This window comes from Symphodus melops (assembly GCF_947650265.1).
Source record: "Symphodus melops genome assembly, chromosome: 3".
Lineage (NCBI taxonomy): Eukaryota > Metazoa > Chordata > Actinopteri > Labriformes > Labridae > Symphodus > Symphodus melops.
In genome coordinates, this window is record NC_136693.1 from 139,661 (window position 1) to 157,160 (window position 17,500).

The 17,500-nt window shown below is 45.8% G+C and overlaps 3 protein-coding genes and 1 long non-coding RNA gene across 5 annotated transcripts in view; 2 read left to right on the forward strand and 2 right to left on the reverse strand.

Moving 5' to 3' along the window:
• Positions 1-826, reverse strand: part of sirt3 (sirtuin 3) — a 4,339-nt gene extending 3,513 nt beyond the window's left edge. Inside the window, exons 1-2 of the mRNA XM_079339686.1 lie at positions 618-826; positions 472-523 (exon numbers count right to left, since the gene is read on the reverse strand). Of these exons, the coding sequence (XP_079195812.1) occupies positions 472-523; positions 618-711 (146 nt within the window). The 5' untranslated portion in view covers positions 712-826. The remainder of the gene's footprint in view (positions 1-471; positions 524-617) is intronic.
• Positions 827-997: 171 nt separating this feature from the next.
• On the forward strand, positions 998-8,287 carry psmd13 (proteasome 26S subunit, non-ATPase 13). Its single transcript, XM_079339685.1, has 13 exons — positions 998-1,227; positions 1,794-1,872; positions 2,773-2,807; positions 2,892-2,947; positions 3,030-3,073; positions 3,506-3,592; positions 4,129-4,300; positions 4,388-4,467; positions 4,685-4,810; positions 5,193-5,255; positions 5,351-5,431; positions 6,647-6,763; positions 8,020-8,287. Exons 1-13 carry the CDS (start codon positions 1,124-1,126, stop codon positions 8,113-8,115), a joined length of 1,140 nt encoding a protein of 379 aa, XP_079195811.1. The 5' UTR covers positions 998-1,123; the 3' UTR covers positions 8,116-8,287.
• A 6,876-nt stretch (positions 8,288-15,163) lies between these two features.
• Positions 15,164-17,500, forward strand: part of jph3a (junctophilin 3a) — a 17,166-nt gene continuing 14,829 nt past the window's right edge. Inside the window, exon 1 of the mRNA XM_079339657.1 lies at positions 15,164-16,543. Coding sequence (XP_079195783.1) covers positions 16,162-16,543 — 382 coding nt within the window. The 5' untranslated portion in view covers positions 15,164-16,161. The remainder of the gene's footprint in view (positions 16,544-17,500) is intronic.
• The window catches only part of LOC306821578, a 1,635-nt gene continuing 994 nt past the window's right edge, over positions 16,860-17,500 (reverse strand). Inside the window, exons 1-3 of one of the 2 annotated variants that reach the window (XR_013778815.1) lie at positions 17,293-17,500; positions 17,177-17,256; positions 16,860-17,143 (exon numbers count right to left, since the gene is read on the reverse strand). The exon at positions 17,293-17,500 is cut by the window's right edge and continues 994 nt beyond it. This is a non-coding gene — a long non-coding RNA (uncharacterized lncRNA). The remainder of the gene's footprint in view (positions 17,144-17,176; positions 17,257-17,292) is intronic. The other variant, XR_013778814.1, reaches the window with a different exon arrangement.

Consider the following 17,500-nt stretch of genomic DNA (forward strand, 5'->3'; position numbering starts at 1 on the left):
GCGTGAAGATGAAAAGATCACAGTCAGCAGCAACATGTGCTGAAACATCTGAAACATCAACGACGCAGACGAAGTAGTCTGTCCAGCAGTCTGTCCAGCAGTCTGTCCAGTAGTCTGTCCAGCAGTCTGTCCAGTAGTCTGTCCAGCAGTCTGTCCAGTAATCTGTCCAGTAGTCTGTCCAGCAGTCTGTCCAGCAGTCTGTCCAGTAATCTGTCCAGCAGTCTGTCCAGTAATCTGTCCAGTAGTCTGTCCAGCAGTCTGTCCAGCAGTCTGTCCAGTAATCTGTCCAGCAGTCTGTCCAGTAATCTGTCCAGTAGTCTGTCCAGCAGTCTGTCCAGTAGTCTGTCCAGCAGTCTGTCCAGTAGTCTGTCCAGCAGTCTGTCCAGTAGTCTGTCCAGCAGTCTGTCCAGCAGTCTGTCCAGCAGTCTGTCCAGCAGTCTGTCCAGCAGTCTGTCCAGTAGTCTGTCCTACCTGTTTAGAGCTGCAGCACCTGAAGCTGGACACACACTCCTCTGAGCGAGCCCTGTAAACACACACACACACACAGACACACACACACACACACACGTCACATATCACTCATTATGTTGGTCACCGGATGTTCGTGCAGTACTGACCGTGTGCAGAGAGCGTCCTGCAGGTTCTCACACACACGCTGCTCAGAGACATCATAACACAGCTGACTGCCTGACCACGTGACCACACGCGCATCTGTTACCACGTGACTCTTACTGACACCGGGACACGCGAGTCTCCGTTAGATGTAGACACACAACCGGTAACTACCTAGACACTACAAGCTTGTTTACTTTCTATGACCTCCGGACGAGCAACGTAATGACGTCACCATAGTACCCTAAAGTAACAACTAATTGGAGATTACGTCGTTAATTGAAGTGTTCATCGTTTAGTAATAGAAAAAATGATATTGAATCGATCAGATTGAATAAAAAAAAAATCAACTTGATGGTGAAATGTAAATATTTTATCCTAGCTGCCGCTCTTGAAACTCCGCCTTCATTTCCCATCGTCCTTTTCGGCAGAAGCACAAACACGACAGGCTATCTGCCGTTAGCAGCCACTCATCGGTTCTTGATAAAATATTAAAGTTTGATTTGTCTCCATGATGAAAGATGTCGGCGGCTTCCTCAAACAGCAGCAGAGCAGCAGCTCGACGCCGGAGATGGCGGCTGAGTGGCACACACTGGAGGAGTATTACAACAAAAGGTAACCTTAGCTTCCTTCAGCTAACGCTAGGCTAGCTAGCTAACCGGAGCTAACTCAACCATTGGAAATGCACGCTGAGTCATGCTAACGTTAGCCTAGCTTTGGCTAATAATGCTAGCCTTAAGTTTTCCTACACGTCTAAAGGGAAATATTTATAGAACTGCTTCAAACGACATTTTACAATAGATTAGCATAATTTTATATTGATAATAAATGTTAATTTAATTTAGGGAAGTCGCTAAATGATGGTATTGTCTTATTTGCATAACTGACAATAATCATGGTTGAGTTTATTTTGAACGTTTAAAAAATAAACATAAATAAAAGAGAAGAAAACACCTGTTTGTGTTTAAGATGTTTAGATGAAATGTATTTTACTAAACTTCATGTACAGAACATTTGTCCGCCTTGACTGTTATAAATGTGCTTTATAAATAAAGTTGACTTGACCATAGGGTCCCTGATTATTGGAAAGTTGGGAACCCTGTTCTAAACTCAGGTGTGCTCGGGTCTATTCTCCAGGTGTGTCGGATGTTGTTTCAGTCTGTGTGTTTCGTAATCTTCAGGTTGTGGCATCAGTTGACCCTGAAGCTGACGGACTTTGTTAAGGATCCCTGCTTCAAAACAGGAGACGGACTCATACAGGTAAGTGTCACAGCTGTTACCTGAACACACCTGAACACAGGTAACTGTCACAGCTGTTACCTGAACACACCTGAACACAGGTAACTGTCACAGCTGTTACCTGAACACACCTGAACACAGGTAACTGTCACAGCTGTTACCTGAACACACCTGAACACAGGTAACTGTCACAGCTGTTACCTGAACACAGGTAACTGTCACAGCTGTTACCTGAACACAGGTAACTGTCACAGCTGTTACCTGAACACAGGTAACTGTCACAGCTGTTACCTGAACACAGGTAACTGTCACAGCTGTTACCTGAACACAGGTAGCTGTCACAGCTGTTACCTGAACACACCTGAACACAGGTAACTGTCACAGCTGTTACCTGATCACACCTGAACACAGGTAACTGTCACAGCTGTTACCTGAACACACCTGAACACAGGTAACTGTCACAGCTGTTACCTGAACACACCTGAACACAGGTAACTGTCACAGCTGTTACCTGAACACACCTGAACACAGGTAACTGTCACAGCTGTTACCTGAACACAGGTAACTGTCACAGCTGTTACCTGAACACAGGTAACTGTCACAGCTGTTACCTGAACACAGGTAACTGTCACAGCTGTTACCTGAACACAGGTAACTGTCACAGCTGTTACCTGAACACAGGTAGCTGTCACAGCTGTTACCTGAACACACCTGAACACAGGTAGCTGTCACAGCTGTTACCTGAACACACCTGAACACAGGTAACTGTCACAGCTGTTACCTGAACACACCTGAACACAGGTAGCTGTCACAGCTGTTACCTGAACACACCTGATCACAGGTAACTGATGACCCTGTGGTGTATAAATCTGTTCGGGCTGCACGGCGATGAAACGTAACGTTTGTTTTTCTTTCTCGCAGCTTTACGATAACTTCCTGAGTGACTTTGAACACAGGTGAGATAAACGTGTAACACCTGATTATTCACGGCTTCCTGCTTCTTTACCTTTTTTTAAAATCTTCCTTTTCTCCGTGGTCAGAATCAACCCGTTATCCCTGATGGAGATCATCCTGTATGTGGCCCAGCAGATGAAAGGTAAGGACGCCGTGGCGCTCTCCTCCGCTCCGTGTCCATGGTCATCTTGTTTTTGTGTCTATAAAACGGTTTCTGTTTGCAGATCCGAACGACGCCGTGACTTTTCTGGAGAAGACGAAAGAAAAGGTAAAGTCTGAAACCATGTCGGGGAATTAAACCAGCAACTGTGAATGTGCTGAGGTTAGGCTAGAGTCCTGGTTCAGAGTCTTGCTCAAGGGCTACTCTGCAGAACTCAGGCACCCGTGGAGCAACCCGCTCAGCTCCTGGACTTACAGACTGAGCCAGTGGCGCCCGACATCATGAGGCGCTAAGTTTGTTTGGTAGAAGAAGAAAATGGACGTCCTGCAGAAACGTCCTTGGCGTTTGTCAGCGGGACGCCGGGTGCTGTTTGAGTCACCGCGTGAACTGTCCCTGCTGCTCGCCCCGTCGACCTTCGACCCTAACGAGCCAAACGTTGCTGTGTTTGTATGTTCGTCACAGCGCCATCTAGTGGCCTGGCGTGTTTACTACAGCGTTGTGCTCGCTGTTTGTTGTTTAACGTGTTTTTGTGCGTTTCAGGTGAAAAGCAGCGACGAAGCCGCCAGTCTGTGTAAGACGTCCATCGGCAGACTCAAGCTGGAGATCAACGACCTTCCTGCAACCAAGGTCAAACACCCGAAATGTTCAGCTTTCTCTTTTCAAACAAACCGCCCCGCCCCCGTTTCCATGACAACAGGAAAGAAAGAAGACTTTGATGTAAAGTAGCAGAACGACTTTGTTTTCTTCAGCAGTAAAAAGAAAACGACTCTGAGCGCGTGCAGCAGCGATCTTTCAACGCCGTCTCCAACGGGGCTTCACGCCATTTTCTCCGTTTGAAACGAACTCTGCGCTCTGATTGTTTGTTCACACTCTGTGATCTGAACCAAACGAGGGACGTGAACAAACCGCAGTGCATTGTGGGTAGAGTTTGAGCGTCTGTAGATCATGTCGACGTGGCTAACGTTAGCGTAGCTAATCACAGCACAGGTTAGCGCGCTCTGTGCTTTGTTCTGATTCGTCGACAGAATCGGATGTCAGGGTTAACCGCGGCTCACATGTTGACCTCCGACCAGTTCAGACGCCAATCCTGCGACCGCTCGAATCCAGATCGGGACGCCCGCCTGTTTTCATGAACGGCGTTCTGTTTGTCGTCTCTCCTGCAGAAACTCATCGAAGAGGTGGAAGAAATGTTGAACAACCTGCCCGGCGTCACGTCTGTGCACGGCCGCTTCTACGACCTGTCCAGCAAATACTACCGCATCATCGGGAACCACGCCTCCTACTACAAAGACGCCCTGCGCTACCTGGGCTGTGTGGACATCAAAGATCTTCCAGGTGAGCACAGATGCATGATGGGAAATGAAGCTGGCGGTCAGTGGGGTTAGCTCAGAGGATGATGATGATGACGTGTTTCGTCCTCAGAGACGGAGAAGCAGGAGAGGGCGTTCACGCTCGGCCTCGCCGGACTCTTAGGAGAAGGAGTGTATAACTTCGGAGAGCTGGTGAGGGTTCATACGAGCGCCGTGCTCGCCGCCGCCGCCACCTTTATGAGCGCCGTTGATGATGACCGTGTGTGTGTGTGTGTGTGTGTGTGTGTGTGTGTGTGTGTGTGTGTGTGTGTGTGTGTGTGTGTGTGTGTGTGTGTGTGTGTGTGTGTGTGTGTGTGTGTGTGTGTGTGTGTGTGTGTGTGTGTGTGTGTGTGTGTGTGTGTGTGTGTAGCTGATGCACCCTGTGCTGGAGTCTCTGAGGAACACAGACAAACAGTGGCTGATCGACACGCTGTACGCCTTCAACGGAGGAAACGTGGAGAAGTTCCAGGGCTTCAAGTCGGCCTGGGGCCAACAGGTGAGCACCCGGACTCTCGCAGACCGGTCCTCAGGGTCCACATGGATCCTCACAGCGACACTACATCTTTAAAGAAAGGGGTTGGAAGTGCTGCCTCATCTACTTTTTATCCCCGTGTTTATTTTTATGCACGACTGAAAATGACACACAAGCTTTTTTCTTTTTAACACAAAATAAAACAGAACCGGAACGCCGGCTCGATCCGGTCCCAGTCTGATCTTTGTTTAAATACATTCAAACATTTATCGAGGAAGCGTCAGGGATCGTACCCTCGCCCCGTGTCCACACGTAGGAGGGCGAGAGCGACCAGGAAACGCCTTCTGCCTGAGAACAGGGCGGCGAGGCGGCGTGCTCCCTTCACACTCTGATGTTTCTGTTGCAGCCGGACCTCGCAGCACACGAGGCCAAACTGATGCAGAAGATCCAGCTGCTCTGCGTGATGGAGGTGAGACCCGCAAAATCAAGACTCCTGGTCTACACGGGGACCTGACGGCGAGCTCACCACCAAGGCTAAAAAAAGATGTCTGCTTTCTCTTCTAGATGACTTTCACTCGTCCTGCAAACCACCGACAGCTCACCTTCACTGAGATCGCAGAGAGCGCCAAAATCCCCGTTAATGAGGTCAGTGCCTTGTAACCATAGATTTAGGTAGCCTGCCGCGAAACCGCTTTTTGCACGGCTTATTTAAAAAGAACACGGCCTTGAAATGATTGCAGGGCTTGACCTCGGCCGTGCAAATATCTACATTTAATAGACGGGCTTACTACACGGGTGCGCTAAATATCTGATTAGGCTACATGCTAATTCTGGCAAAGAATATGTTTGCTGAACACCGGTACTGAAAAGCTTAAACTCGATTCCGTTTACGTTTCTACAGCCACCTGTGCCCTATTTGGTAGACGCCGTGTCAGCCTGATGATGATAGCCGCTATGTAAATAGCGTCATATGACAGCAGCTAACAGCTAACGGCTAACCGCTAACTAATAAATTCAACAAAGGAGAAAAACGCGACATAAACCAAACCAACGAAGAAGACATCCAGCAGGTCATCTCCTCTGTCACTGTCATGTGACTCTTTATTACAAGAACTCAATCCAGCTTTGTTTCAGAGAAGGCTGTGAGCGGCGAGGACAAATACACACGCTAACAATCAGCTGTGTTACACTCAGTGCTTTAAACACGCCAGAGTTCTGTTTGTCGACGTAACACAGGAAGTGATGATTCTTTCAACCAATCAGAGGACTGCAGGGTTTAGCTCCACCTTTTCAGGTCGGCCCCACATTAGAACATGCTGACAGATGATTGACTTATGAAGGTCTAGGGATCGATTATTACTGGATGACGCATGTAATATTATAAGTCTATTTATTTGTTGTTTAAAGAAAGTGCAGATAGAAGCAGCGGGCCGAATACAAAGAGGTGAGACAACATGTGAGTTACAGTCACATGATGAAGGGGTGTGTCAGACAGGCTGGACAGTAAATCAACATGATCAAGCTTGTGAAAACTAAAATATGTAACAGTGCATCTTATTGAACAGAATCATTTAGAGACTTATTCTAAACCAGTGTGTTAGTGAGCACATGACCTCCGCTCCGCCGCGCCGCCGTGACTGACACTGAAAAAAATTTGCTTCCCCTGTATTTTTTTTTGCACCCCCCCGTTTTCCCATTTCTGCCTAAATCACTGCTTGTAACTGTTGATGAACTGCGAGGAGCGCATGGCGTGGAGAGCATGGCGTGGAGCGCATGGCGTGGAGCGCATGGCGTGGAGCGCATGGCGTGGTCACCGGCGTGTAAACAGCAGGCGGTGAAGTGACAGAGTCTGTCCTGCAGGTGGAGCTGCTGGTGATGAAGGCGCTGTCTGTGGGGCTGATCAAAGGAAACATCGATGAGGTGGACCAGAAGGTGCAAATGACCTGGGTGCAGCCCCGAGTGCTGGACCTGCAGCAGGTTAGTCCGGTCTCTTAACTGGGGGGGGGGTTTGGAGTAGAGACGCTACTCCTTCACATTGAAAGGGGCCAATCAGGTGGTTCTGGCATCAGATCAGGATCCTCCTGGTCATGGTCTTCTTTGGAGGTTTTCCAGGCACCCCCAACTGCGAGGCAGACTCTGGGGTAGACCCTGTGGGGACCCTTAGAATACCTCCGGACAAGCTGGATAACATTGGGAGGGGGAAGTCTGGGACCAGGATGAGCGGTCACATGATCAGAGACTCAGCTCAGGTCCTTCAGTTCTAAAATAGAAAAGAGAAACACATGAAGGATTTACTGTCCATGAAGCCTGCTTCAATTATTCTCTCCTTCTGATAATCTTAAAGACGATCATCATCAGATAATCTTAAAGACGCTCATCATCAGATAATCTTAAAGACGATCATCATCTGATAATCTTAAAGACGCTCCGATCATCATCAGATAATCTTAAAGACGATCATCATCAGATAATCTTAAAGACGATCATCATCTGATAATCTTAAAGACGCTCCGATCATCATCAGATAATCTTAAAGACGATCATCATCAGATAATCTTAAAGACGATCATCATCTGATAATCTTAAAGACGATCATCATCAGATAATCTTAAAGACGATCATCATCTGATAATCTGATCAGATCATCCTGCCGTGTGTTCAGACCGCTCCGACCTCAAATCAGGGATATTCAACATGTTGGATTGTTTGGATCTCTCATCATGTGTGGTGTTTCCCCCCCCCCTCCCCCCCCGAGGAGAAAACGAGCACGAGCCTGTTGACTGTGATGCAGAGCCAATCAGAAAGCCAGGTGACGTAGTACTACAGCTCACGCTCCCGTAGTCTCCGCCCCTTTGACCGACGCCTCTTTTTAAAACGTGTTGTTCAGATAAAAACAAACGATCCCTGTTACGTCCTCTTCGTCCGTTTGTTGACTCTGGAATCACGTTTGATCTCCAGAGGTTTTGGATTTCCCGTCTGATCGGGGGACGTTGGCGAGTGAAATCGGTTCGTGTGTGTTGCTGTTGCCGTGTGGCTGCACGCCACACACTGTACGACCAACACTGTAAAACCTCCGATTATTTATCACCACGTGTGTGCTCTCTAAAGTTTGGGAAATCAGCCGACCATTTTAAAATCCTGCCGTGTGAAGCGGGCTTTAGGGTTAGGGTTACCGAACAACAACACGGTTTGATTCAAATACCTGTTGATGTACTTCCTGTTTGGTGTTTCAGATTAAAGGCATGAAGGAGCGTCTGGACTTCTGGTGTGGAGACGTTAAAAACATGGCCATGCTGGTGGAGCAGCAGGCTCACGACATCCTCACATGAACCCCGGGGGGGGGGAGGGGGGGTCCTGCTTCTGTTTTCTATTGTTTTCTACCACATGTTCATTCTCCTGTCTGATTATTACCCACCTGTAAGTTACGCTGTGGTGTCTGTAACAAGATTCTGTAAGACCTGCAGTCTGATTCAATGTGTGAAACCCAAATAATAAAGACATTTAAAGTCTGACTTTTTCTTTTCATCAGTCCATCCAGGAAGTGGCGACTAATTTAACCAGTCCCTGTGAGTTCTGGGCGACCTTGTCATTTTTTTTTTTCAATCACGCAACTTTTCTGCACATTTGAACAATTAAAATAGTTTCACCAGTGACCACGGAACAAGTCAGGAGGGAGAGCTCAACAGGGACCGCCCACTTTTACTCAGGCTTTAGTTCCAGATGTTTATTTTCCCGTTCAAATCCTCAAATGACATTTTTACAAAATCCTTAAATCAAGAGATTGAAGCCTGTTACCATGACAACCAGCTCCTTGATCCTTGTGATGATAGTATATTTAATTCGGCATCGATAAACTGTAAGACAAAGGTACAAGACTGTACACTACAAGGAACTCCATATCCCACAATCCATTGCGAATGCTAGCGCTTCTTAAATGTGAGTTTAGTGGTTATGGCGTTTATACTGTAATATTTGTAGAATATATTAATTAAACTGTGTCATTACATGGCTGTTATTCCTGTTAGCTAACCTGCTAGCGAAGGTGTTCGCATTCGACGCTGAGGGGCGGGAAACATTGACATGGTAACAGCGAGCTCCACCAATCAGTGGCGTCACTGTGACACTGTGGTCATGGGTAATGTAGTTCTTTTCACAGACGTTGCAAATAAACTAGGATTTTCTTAAAATGACATTGATAACAGACGAACTTGAGTCTCCGACTGGTGCAGAAACCATCGTTTCACCCTCAGGTGGTTATGACGTCATCAGCACCTTGTGGAACCACTGAGGCTGTATAATGACCCACAGGATCATTTTAGGGCCCATTGGTCTGGGGTACCAAGCAGCTACCTGTCTGGTCTCAGCAGCACACTATTAGATTTTAGACTTCAGAGGATCTTTGAAGAGCTGACAATGTTTTTTAATCAGTAAAGTTAATTTAGGTAAATTCAAATGTTGATTCTATTTAAGTAATTCAGATTAAATAGTGATGACTTTTAAACATTTGACGATCATATTAAGACACTCTTTGGTCCACAATGATTTTAATGTTTTATTTAAACTTTGTGTAAAGTTCTCTGCAGTGTTGAGACCTTGAGACTGGACGGGTCAACGTAAGGTAAGTTAATACATGAAGGCTAACTAACTGAAACCAGCTGTGTGAGGTTTAGATAATATAATCAGACTATCTTGAAAAAGTTAATTTTCTACCTGGTAGTTCATTTGAAGAAGTCAGACTTTTACATGTTATTATATCATTAGACATGATGTAAAATATTATGATCAACGATTTATAATTGATGAATGTCGACCTTCTGAACTGTCTGTTCATTTATGCTCTCGATGTTTGGTTGGAGCTCCTTTATATGAAATACTGATGTGGAGCCATCAACCTGTGGAGCTGCTGAGGTGTTATGGAAGTATCAATATCGAGAAGGTTCAGGAACTTTGAAGAGAAGTCCCTGAACCTTTAGTTCTATGAAGAGAAGTCCCTGAACCTTTAGTTCTTTGAAGAGAAGTCCCTGAACCTTTAGTTCTTTGAAGAGAAGTCCCTGAGCCTTTAGTTCTTTGAAGAGAAGTCCCTGAACCTTTAGTTCTATGAAGAGAAGTCCCTGAACCTTTAGTTCTTTGAAGAGAAGTCCCTGAACCTTTAGTTCTTTGAAGAGAAGTCCCTGAGCCTTTAGTTCTATGAAGAGAAGTCCCTGAACCTTTAGTTCTTTGAAGAGAAGTCCCTGAACCTTTAGTTCTTTGAAGAGAAGTCCCTGAGCCTTTAGTTCTTTGAAGAGAAGTCCCTGAACCTTTAGTTCCTGAAGAGAAGTCCCTGAACCTTTAGTTCTTTGAAGAGAAGTCCCTGAGCCTTTAGTTCTTTGAAGAGAAGTCCCTGAACCTTTAGTTCCTGAAGAGAAGTCCCTGAACCTTTAGTTCTATGAAGAGAAGTCCCTGAACCTTTAGTTCTTTGAAGAGAAGTCCCTGAACCTTTAGTTCTATGAAGAGAAGTCCCTGAACCTTTAGTTCTTTGAAGAGAAGTCCCTGAACCTTTAGTTCTATGAAGAGAAGTCCCTGAACCTTTAGTTCCTGAAGAGAAGTCCCTGAACCTTTAGTTCTATGAAGAGAAGTCCCTGAACCTTTAGTTCTTTGAAGAGAAGTCCCTGAACCTTTAGTTCCTGAAGAGAAGTCCCTGAACCTTTAGTTCTTTGAAGAGAAGTCCCTGAACCTTTAGTTCCTGAAGAGAAGTCCCTGAACCTTTAGATCCTGAAGAGAAGTCCCTGAACCTTTAGTTCTTTGAAGAGAAGTCCCTGAACCTTTAGTTCTTTGAAGAGAAGTCCCTGAACCTTTAGTTCTTTGAAGAGAAGTCCCTGAACCTTTAGTTCATTGAAAAGAAGTCCCTGAACCTTTAGATCCTGAAGAGAAGTCCCTGAACCTTTAGTTCATTGAAGAGAAGTCCCTGAACCTTTAGTTCCTAAAGAGAAGTCCCTGAACCTTTAGTTCATTGAAAAGAAGTCCCTGAACCTTTAGTTCTTTGAAGAGAAGTCCCTGAACCTTTAGTTCTTTGAAGAGAAGTCCCTGAACCTTTAGTTCCTGAAGAGAAGTCCCTGAACCTTTAGATCCTGAAGAGAAGTCCCTGAACCTTTAGTTCTTTGAAGAGAAGTCCCTGAACCTTTAGTTCTATGAAGAGAAGTCCCTGAACCTTTAGTTCTATGAAGAGAAGTCCCTGAACCTTTAGTTCTTTGAAGAGAAGTCCCTGAACCTTTAGTTCTTTGAAGTCCCTGAACCTTTAGTTCTATGAAGAGAAGTCCCTGAACCTTTAGTTCTATGAAGAGAAGTCCCTGAACCTTTAGTTCATTGAAGAGAAGTCCCTGAACCTTTAGTTCTTTGAAGTCCCTGAACCTTTAGTTCCTGAAGAGAAGTCCCTGAACCTTTAGTTCCTGAAGAGAAGTCCCTGAACCTTTAGTTCTTTGAAGTCCCTGAACCTTTAGTTCTATGAAGTCCCTGAACCTTTAGTTCTATGAAGAGAAGTCCCTGAACCTTTAGTTCTATGAAGTCCCTGAACCTTTAGTTCCTGAAGAGAAGTCCCTGAACCTTTTAGTTCTTTGAAGAGAAGTCCCTGAACCTTTAGTTCCTGAAGAGAAGTCCCTGAACCTTTAGTTCTATGAAGAGAAGTCCCTGAACCTTTAGTTCTATGAAAGAGAAGTCCCTGAACCTTTAGTTCTATGAAGAGAAGTCCCTGAACCTTTAGTTCTATGAAGAGAAGTCCCTGAACCTTTAGTTCTTGAAGAGAAGTCCCTGAACCTTTAGTTCTTGAAGAGAAGTCCCTGAACCTTTAGTTCTATGAAGAGAAGTCCCTGAACCTTTAGTTCTATGAAGAGAAGTCCCTGAACCTTTAGTTCTTGAAGAGAAGTCCCTGAACCTTTAGTTCTTTGAAGAGAAGTCCCTGAACCTTTAGTTCTATGAAGAGAAGTCCCTGAACCTTTAGTTCTTGAAGAGGAGTCCCTGAACCTTTAGTTCTTTGAAGAGAAGTCCCTGAACCTTTAGTTCTATGAAGAGAAGTCCCTGAACCTTTAGTTCTTTGAAGAGAAGTCCCTGAACCTTTAGTTCTTTGAAGAGAAGTCCCTGAACCTTTAGTTCCTAAAGAGAAGTCCCTGAACCTTTAGATCTATGAAGAGAAGTCCCTGAACCTTTAGTTCTATGAAGAGAAGTCCCTGAACCTTTAGTTCCTGAAGAGAAGTCCCTGAACCTTTAGATCTATGAAGAGAAGTCCCTGAACCTTTAGTTCTATGAAGAGAAGTCCCTGAACCTTTAGTTCCTGAAGAGAAGTCCCTGAACCTTTTAGTTCTTTGAAGAGAAGTCCCTGAACCTTTAGTTCTATGAAGAGAAGTCCCTGAACCTTTAGTTCTATGAAGAGAAGTCCCTGAACCTTTAGTTCCTGAAGAGAAGTCCCTGAACCTTTAGTTCCTGAAGAGAAGTCCCTGAACCTTTAGTTCCTAAAGAGAAGTCCCTGAACCTTTAGTTCCTGAAGAGAAGTCCCTGAACCTTTAGTTCCTGAAGAGAAGTCCCTGAACCTTTAGTTCCTGAAGAGAAGTCCCTGAACCTTTAGTTCCTGAAGAGAAGTCCCCGAACCTTTAGTTCTATGATGAGAAGTCCCCGAACCTTTAGTTCTATGATGAGAAGTCCCCGAACCTTTAGTTCTTTGAAGAGAAGTCCCTGAACCTTTAGTTCTATGAAGAGAAGTCCCTGAACCTTTAGTTCCTAAAGAGAAGTCCCTGAACCTTTAGTTCTATGAAGAGAAGTCCCTGAACCTTTAGTTCTATGAAGAAAAGTCTCTGAATCTTTAGTTCTTTGAAGAGAAGTCCCTGAACCTTTAGTTCTATGAAGAGAAGTCCCTGAACCTTTAGTTCTATGAAGAGAAGTCCCTGAACCTTTAGTTCTTTGAAGAGAAGTCTCTGAACCTTTTAGTTCCTGAAGAGAAGTCCCTGAACCTTTAGTTCTATGAAGAGAAGTCCCTGAACCTTTAGTTCCTGAAGAGAAGTCCCTGAACCTTTAGTTCTTTGAAGAGAAGTCCCTGAACCTTTAGTTCTTTGAAGAGAAGTCCCTGAACCTTTAGTTCTATGAAGAGAAGTCCCTGAACCTTTAGTTCCTGAAGAGAAGTCCCTGAACCTTTAGTTCCTGAAGAGAAGTCCCTGAACCTTTAGTTCCTAAAGAGAAGTCCCTGAACCTTTAGTTCCTAAAGAGAAGTCCCTGAACCTTTAGTTCCTGAAGAGAAGTCCCTGAACCTTTAGTTCCTGAAGAGAAGTCCCTGAACCTTTAGTTCTATGAAGAGAAGTCCCTGAACCTTTAGTTCCTGAAGAGAAGTCCCTGAACCTTTAGTTCCTGAAGAGAAGTCCCTGAACCTTTAGTTCTTTGAAGAGAAGTCCCTGAACCTTTAGTTCATTGAAGAGAAGTCCCTGAACCTTTAGTTCCTGAAGAGAAGTCCCTGAACCTTTAGTTCTATGAAGAGAAGTCCCTGAACCTTTAGTTCTTTGAAGAGAAGTCCCTGAACCTTTAGTTCCTGAAGAGAAGTCCCTGAACCTTTAGTTCTTTGAAGAGAAGTCCCTGAACCTTTAGTTCCTGAAGAGAAGTCCCTGAACCTTTAGTTCCTGAAGAGAAGTCTCTGAACCTTTAGTTCTTTGAAGAGAAGTCCCTGAACCTTTAGTTCCTGAAGAGAAGTCTCTGAACCTTTAGTTCCTGAAGAGAAGTCCCTGAACCTTTAGTTCTTTGAAGAGAAGTCCCTGAACCTTTAGTTCTTGAAGAGAAGTCCCTGAACCTTTAGTTCTATGAAGAGAAGTCCCTGAACCTTTAGTTCTTTGAAGAGAAGTCCCTGAACCTTTAGTTCTTTGAAGAGAAGTCCCTGAACCTTTAGTTCCTGAAGAGAAGTCCCTGAACCTTTAGTTCTTTGAAGAGGAGTCCCTGAACCTTTAGTTCTATGAAGAGAAGTCCCTGAACCTTTAGTTCTTAGAAGAGAAGTCCCTGAACCTTTAGTTCTATGAAGAGAAGTCCCTGAACCTTTAGTTCTATGAAGAGAAGTCCCTGAACCTTTAGTTCCTGAAGAGAAGTCCCTGAACCTTTAGTTCTATGAAGAGAAGTCCCTGAACCTTTAGTTCCTGAAGAGAAGTCCCTGAACCTTTAGTTCCTGAAGAGAAGTCCCTGAACCTTTAGTTCTGGGGGCTTTTGGTGGAAACGGTGCGAAACACACCCATTCAAAAAGCCTGTTTTTACAGCAGACATGAACATGTTTACAGCCTGGTTGAATCTTTTTTCTCGGTTAGTTTAAAGATGTTTGTCATGTCTCTGTATGGAAAACATAATTCTTAATCCAGTGACGGCCGCCTGCAGCTTCTGTACATAATAGGATTTCAGATGTCAAACACATGTTAAGCTTATAAAATAGGAAAGTCCTTAATAATATTTGAGGAGTGCAGACAGATTATGATGCAGGACAATCAGCTTAGCACAGCCTGGAACATGACTGTGGATGTTTTTTGTGTTTTGGGATTTTAATCAGCAAATTTTACTCTTCGACTTTCTTATCAGTGGAATAATTTCAACACAGGAAGTGCAGGATAAGAATACTTCCTCCCTCACTTCTCCATTCTGTCCACCAACAATATGTTGTTCTTTAACACCATGCCTGACCTCAGGAGACCCCCCCCCGTCTGACAGGGACAGTCTCCTGCTGTGAGGTGCATGTGTGAACCAGGTCTGCAGGGCTTTAGAGGCTGTGGAGCTGTCCGTGGTGCTGAACCTGCTATGCTAACATTATGCTACGTGTGCTGGTCCGGAGGGAAACAGTGATCGGTTTGTAACAGTAGTTACAACCAGCCTTCATATGTCTCTTCTTTGTCCACTCCAGGCTTCTGTACTTCAAAATAAAGAAGCAGCAATTGTCTGAAGCAGTTTACAGTCAGTCGGGTTCAGACGTTATTAATAATGCAGGATCATTTCATCGGGTCACTGTTAGTCCTTCTTTGACATCTTTTTCTCATAGCAGATGGTGCGTTCAATGACAGAAAGATTTCCAATAGCAACAGAATCCGGTTATTGATCAGACTGATATTTACCAGCTGAGCGCTCAAACTGTCAGACGTTTAAAAAGGTCAGCTTCAGTCCGACGAGACAGTGAAGAAAAGACGAGCAACAATTATCTAAGAAAGCAGAGCGGGATCATTGAGCTCACAAAGCTCCGGTTATCAGGGAAACAGATTGCTGAGTGACCAGATTTGAGTGTGTGAGGAGGAGGAGGGAGTGAAATGAGGCTGGATAATTAGGAGGAGCAGGCTGAATCCCCACAGGGAGAGAGCAACCAGATCCGTACACGCAGCTATTCCACCATCCTCCGTCTCTATCTCTTTAAGAGCTGAGAGCAGTGTGTGTGTGGGGGAGGGGTATTGGCTGGGGTGGAACAGTCCTGTAATGAGCAGATTTGAGAGAGAGAGAGAGAGAGAGAAATAGAAAGAGAGCAAGGCCGAAAAACACGAAAGGACGGATGACTGTGTGCATTGAGGATAAAACAGAAACATGGAGACGATGACGGACACAAGAGCACGGGAATAATTTTTTATTTTTTTTGTCACATCTTCAGGAGGAGAGAGCTTCATCTTACATCACAGCCCAGCGCAGGGGAGGAAATAAGAGGAGAGATACTGCCATCTCTGTGATGTCTGCCGAGGTGTGTGTGTTATGGATGTGTGTGTCTGAGCGTTAGCTTGGATACTTGTTTCCAGGCCATGCCAAGAAAAAATAACCCTAGCTTCTCAGATTTGTTTTATTAGCGTCTGAGCGCAGCATCATTCTGTCTCTGCTCCCGTTGGTGCTGCAGCGACGTTCTTACAGTCGGATGTTTGGATGCTGTGATGTCTGACTGAGCCTGCTCGCTCGCTAGCTGCTCTCAGGGCCTCCGGGACTGCTGGAGAAGCCTAGGCCTCGCTTGTCTGGAGCGCCCTGCTGCACAGCCGAGGCGACAGGCCGGCGAGCTGCCCGGCTGCGAGGCTGCGTGGGGCAGGAAGGTGGAGGAGGAAGTGGAGGGGGAGGAGGAGGAGAAGCACTCTGAGTCTGCATGCCCATGGGAAGCAGCATGCACAGGAGCCGCCTTCATCAGTCCAGATCCACAGCTGAGGATGAGACTGCTTCTCCATCGTGAGGTGATGCTGTTCCAGAAACATCCGGCTGATTCCAAGACGAGGAGCTGCTGTTCTACATCCTAAACTGGGCGGAGAGGAGGAGGCGAGGCCTGCAGCTCCATGCTAACGGATCAGACGAGGCCTCCTCCCTCTGCTCCTTACTGAACCGGCCTGTTCTCTCTTTTCTGACGTTCTAAGGATTTGCCTAAACCTGTTTCATGCATGTCCACTGGAGGCAGGTTTGACTTTGATGACGGGGGGTCGTACTGCGGGGGGTGGGAGCAGGGCAAAGCCCATGGCCGAGGGGTCTGCACGGGGCCCCAGGGTCAGGGCGAGTATGCCGGAGCTTGGAGCCACGGGTTCGAGGTCCTGGGTGTGTACACATGGCCTAGCGGGAACAGCTACCAGGGCACCTGGGCGCAAGGCAAGAGGCATGGCATTGGGGTGGAGAACAAGGGCCGCTGGGAGTACAGGGGGGAGTGGACACAGGGCTTCAAAGGTCGTTATGGGCAGCTGGAGAGCACGGCCAGCGGGGCCCGATACGAGGGGACGTGGAGCAACGGGCTGCAGGACGGATACGGCACTGAAACCTACTCTGATGGAGGTAAGAGGGCTGAAAACCTAAACCCTCCACAGGTATAAAAAAAAAGTCTTCTCGAAGTTGGAGGCGTACTCCGCCTACTGCAAACATCCAGTGTAACATCGCTTCGCTTTAGGCTTCATGAATAACATGTAGGTCACATCCACAAGCATGCAGGTAGGACTGAACAGGCCCCAGGGTTCAGGGGCTGCTGGGAGCCAATATTTAGTAAAGTGAGTTGATGTATTTTTATTCACTGAAAGGAAGGGTGTGTCTGCTGCTGCAGAAAGTTAACACAACACTCATAAAGTTCATGTTCATCTCAGCGTGTCCAACAGAAACACCTGAGAGTTCAGCTCCACCTGCAGAACGACACCACGACAGACACTAAGAGACAACAAAGACAGAAAAGACTACTGCAGAGACACACATGCATAGGGACAAGACAACTACAAAGACACATGAGACGAGTGCAAAGAGACACAACAACTACAAAGAGACACAACAACTACAAAGAGACATGAGACGACTGCAAAGAGACACAACAACTACAAAGAGACATGAGACGACTGCAAAGAGACAACAACTATAAAGAGACATGAGACGACTGCAAAGAGACAACAACTACAAAGAGAGGCAAGACAACTACAAAGAGACAACTACAAAGAGACATGAGACGACTGCAAAGAGACACAACAACTACAAAGAGACATGAGACGACTGCAAAGAGACAACAACTATAAAGAGACGCAAGACAACTGCAAAGAGACAACAACTACAAAGAGACATGAGACGACTGCATAGACAAGACAATTAAAAAGACACAGGCGAGACAACTATAAAGAGACACGAGATGACTACAAAGAGACAAGACGACTTCAAAGATACATGAAACAACTGCATAGGGAGAAGACAACTACAAGACGACGGCAAAGAGACGAGTCAACTACAAAGAGACACTTGACAACCTCAAAGAAACAA

Coding starts and splice junctions, on each gene's coding strand:
- psmd13 (XM_079339685.1), top strand. CDS start 1,124: ATGATGAAAGATGTCGGCGGCTTCCTCAAACAGCAGCAGAGCAGCAGC. Junction 3,593..4,128: donor ACGACCTTCCTGCAACCAAG/GTCAAACACCCG, acceptor TCTCTCCTGCAG/AAACTCATCGAAGAGGTGGA. Junction 4,468..4,684: donor TGTATAACTTCGGAGAGCTG/GTGAGGGTTCAT, acceptor GTGTGTGTGTAG/CTGATGCACCCTGTGCTGGA.